Here is a 4,262-nt window from a genome sequence, read left to right as displayed (position 1 = left end):
TTTACTAATAGAATTAGATGATGGATGAGTAAATATGTTTTTCAAACTTAAAGATAAGAAATGGTAATTTCATCAAAGTTTGGGCGGGAAAGAGTATCAAGCAAAATTTGATTGGCAGGCAGCTTGAAGCTGTCATGTTGGGGCACGTAGCACAATCAAGTAATCATTTTGTTCAGCCAGGTAGCATGGCCATGTTGTTTTCTCTTTACGTTACAAAATCACTCCTCCCTGACCACGCGTGCATTCAAATCACACTTTATTATTTTTAGCATTATTAATCAATAATCAAGTCTTTACCCTTTAATATTATTTAATTATCGCTATTAGTTATTTAATTACATCTATGATTCATCACATCTGTAAATCTTTTCAATTTAAAGTCTAACCAAAATCTTTCTGGTAAATCAGGAAGTTGACGACATGCACACGTGCTTAGCGCGTGAAGGATGGACTATCTCAGTTATTAAGTAAAAGACAAAAGGTCAACTACTGGTCTCATCGGTCATACCCTTCCGAATCTTAAATTTATATTTGAAATAAAACATTAAAATAACCAAACTTGAGATTCAAAAACTGAAAGACCTCCAGGGGAAGAAGCATCAAAGCTTCCACCCCCTTGATATCTTCGCCTTAATTGCAATCTACCTCTCACTTTCTTTCTTCTCCCATATAAAACCCTGCTCTCTTCTCTTAATTTCTATTGCTTGCTGTTTTGCAATGAAAAGCTGCTACCTTTCTGTTACATATTAATTCATTTTCACCTTAAATGCTCTTCTTATCTTTCTATATTTCGTTTCATGATACATATTTTCAAACAGATACTCAGAATCTCACTCTGAGCTTTTTCTTTATTACTTCAAACCATCAACTTCTTTCGAATTCTTCTCCTTCTCTGATCTTTCAAGATAATGGCTATCGTTTCCGATCAAAAGCTGAGGAAGAGTTTTTCCGAAGAAAGAAGGCTTTTGATGCTTAAAGATTATCTTCTAGATGATCTGAGTTCTTGTTCATCCAACGGCTTCAAATCATTTCCACGTCGACAATGCTGCACGACCGTCAGATTTCTCCTCGAGGTCGATCTTAACACCAAACATTCACATTCACAGAAATACAACGCTAAGCCGTCGTTTCTTCGAAGAAGTCGTTCAAAGGCTACTTCCACAACCATCTCTGCTCTTCACAGAGCTTCAGAGGTTCTGCGTAACGCCGTTAAGCAAATTCCGTTTCCTACCGTTAAGTCTCCTTCACAGTCGTCCACACAACAAAAACGCAAAAAAGGACTTCTCCCCAGAAGTTTTTCACGTAAGCTGTTGAAAAGAAGCTTTTGGAGAAAAGCAGCTGATAAAGAAGAACATACAATCAAACGGTGGAAAGTGTTCCAAGAGTTCCTAGAAGAAAAACACCAACCGTCCAATGAAAACTCCCATCAACCCTCCACAACAACTTTAACTTCCCACAGGGTTTCAACAAGTACCAGCAGTAAGAGTAATAGTGCCAGCTGGACAGAGAGTGATTTCGCAATTTTACGGTCAACAAGCGGTAATTCTGAGATATCAACTTTAAACGACGTCGAAGACAGTAAAGTAAAGAGAGTGATCAGCAGCAGAGTTGGCGTAATCGTCGGAGGGGATTCCATCACCAACTGTGATGAAGATAACACAAAGGTGAGTTAAAAGCTTTTATTCAATGCATCGCGTGTGTAGTTTAACTTCAGCTTTGTCAGTTGGTGTCCACCAATAATTCTTACGTAAATTTAGCTATCGGGGTATTTGAAAAAAGCATAGGGGCAATTAGGGGATTGAAGGAGTTTCACGTGTGAGGTATATTTTGGGAGACAGATCAAATAAATCTTGAGTAATAAGTTCGAGTATTCAAAGACCTCCGCTCTCGCTTGATGGTGTCTGTATGAGTGATCCACGGCGATGAAACTTCCACGACCAGTGACTTTCATGGAACACTTGACGTGATAATAAATGACCAGTATTTCCTTCAAAGTTTAGTAATTTACTATAATGCCCCTGGTTTTGGATTTAGTGGGATTTGGTTGTTGTCGGTGACCAAATTAATTTGGGGTAGCTTAATATTAAAAAATAGTAGCTCTTTCATTATTGTTGGACTGTTAATATTTATATTTTTTACCACCAAATATATTCAATTGGAAATTAATTAAAATTTAAGATGAAATGTCCTTGTCAGATAGCGAGTTGACTTTGCCAACTCATTTGTTCTTTAGATTTACTTCTCATGAGCTGTCTTGATATTTGTCCTTGGCTGCTTCGGTCCTTGCAGTGACTTAAGTAAAGGTTGACTGGTCAACTTTTCTTACACACAAATTGGACTTTTCCGCGCCAATGAAACTATGAAAGCCAACTTCAATTGGAAAGTTTGAGTGACGAAAAAACACGCTTCATATACGAAGGAATATTAGTTGAAATCTTTTTTTTTTTTTTTTGGTGATTTTTGATTTATTTAGTTTAGTAATGATTAGGTTAATTATTAAATATGAGATTTGTTCCCCTCATATAATTAGTTCGATGTTAAAAATAGTGATCCGACTCAAAAGTAAAAATTTTTATTATAAAAAAAAATTATAAAAACCATTTTATGTATATGAATATATACATATTGGATATATATAATAAAATAATTAAAATAATTTTGAATTAAAAATAAAGTAATATTTAATTATATAATAATAAATTATATGATGTGTACTTAAAGCATTGCACTTCTTGTAAATGTGGAATGGAAACTTCTGATTATTCTAATTATGTTTCTTGTAACAGGAATGGCCAATTGAGGAAGAGAAGGAACAATTCAGTCCAGTGTCTGTGCTTGATTGTCCATTTGAAGATGATAAAGATAGTAGCTCTCCTTCTTCTCCTTTCCAAAATAGACTTGCCCGCATGGAAGGTCTAATATTTCTCACACATGCCCATTTATATAATTTGGTACATGTCGATCTCTTTTGCTAAAGAAAGTTGAGTTTTCTCATCAACAGGAACTAAACAAAAGCTTATGCAAAAGATCAGATGCTTTGAAACTCTGGCTCATTTGGAACCGCTGGACTTAGAGAAGAGAATCGCTTTCTCAGAACTCGAGGATGAAACTGGTGAATCTCCGTTTCAATCTTGCTCGTTGTTTGATGATGAAACGGAGAAGAAAGTGAGCAAACTACTTAAGGAGGTAAGATCATCGACTCAGTCAGATAGTTTAATGTGCAAGGCAGAGAATCTACTTTCACACTTTTTCAGAGAAAAGATTGAAGAAGAAAATGCAAGAGTGGATTGGAAAGAGTTGTTGAAGGTGGCACAAAATTGGATTAATGGAGAATCCCAAGAATTGTTGATGGGGTGGGAGGTTGAAAGTGGAAGAAAAGTTTATGTTAAAGAAATGGAGAAAAATGGGAGGTTTAGGAATGCTGAGGAGGAAAAAGAAGAGGTGGGTCTGGATTTGGAGGTTCAGATTTTCACTACTTTAGTGAATGAGTTAGTTCTTGATATCTTCATGCAGTGATCATGTCAACTTTGTTGACCGATTGTGGATTATTATTTTTGTTTTCTTTTATTTTAATTATTCTCTCAGGTTAGAAGTTGTCACCAAGCTTATCTTTAGTTATGAGAGCAAGAAATCTTTCGAAGTTGGTAATATATTCTCTTGAATAACCAAAAAGGAATAACATCCTCTGCTTCTGATCTCATTTTTTCTGGCAATTTTTCTTCTTGAAGAGCTCTTTCATTCAGCATGGTCTCTTCATGAGCTGCATCACTTCTTATTTTCCTTTCTTCAGTTTGTGATTTCAGTTCATGATCTTGCAGGATAGCAATACAATGTATCGTTGGATATTAATATTACAACACATTATACGGCAACAATTCCCATAACCAATTCTGGAAGTGAAAGCATGGATGCATGTGCTTCAAACAAAAACCTTAAGTTAACATGCATTTAAACCTAAAACATATATGGGTGCAAGAAGTGAAATTAATAGACTGTTATATACACCTTAATAAATACCACAAGTAGCAGTCACTTTTATATATCAGTGGTGATGGTGGAAGAGGAGCTGTGAATATCAGTGGTGGTGGTGGTGGTTAAAGCCTGAATCGTGCTGGGTTTTCCAGCTTTTCTTACGTGAAGAAATCTAAATTTATTTAATAGAATCATTATATTTGTAAATTAGGAGAAAATAAAAGTCATTATATACATATAAATAACACACAAAAGTCTAAAAAAAAAGAACAAAAGTGGCAAAAATGTTG

General features: G+C 35.2%; 1 protein-coding gene across 1 annotated transcript; it reads left to right on the top strand.

Moving 5' to 3' along the window:
• The first annotated feature begins 553 nt into the window (after positions 1-553).
• Positions 554-3,700, top strand: LOC123210839. Its single transcript, XM_044629329.1, has 3 exons — positions 554-1,664; positions 2,787-2,913; positions 3,002-3,700. The coding sequence occupies exons 1-3, from the start codon at positions 909-911 to the stop codon at positions 3,514-3,516; spliced, it is 1,398 nt and encodes a 465-aa protein (XP_044485264.1). The 5' UTR covers positions 554-908; the 3' UTR covers positions 3,517-3,700.
• The last annotated feature ends 562 nt before the right edge of the window (positions 3,701-4,262 follow it).

Source organism: Mangifera indica, chromosome 3 (assembly GCF_011075055.1).
Source record: "Mangifera indica cultivar Alphonso chromosome 3, CATAS_Mindica_2.1, whole genome shotgun sequence".
NCBI classification, from domain to species: Eukaryota; Viridiplantae; Streptophyta; class Magnoliopsida; order Sapindales; family Anacardiaceae; genus Mangifera; species Mangifera indica.
This window is presented reverse-complemented; position numbering and strand designations above follow the sequence as displayed.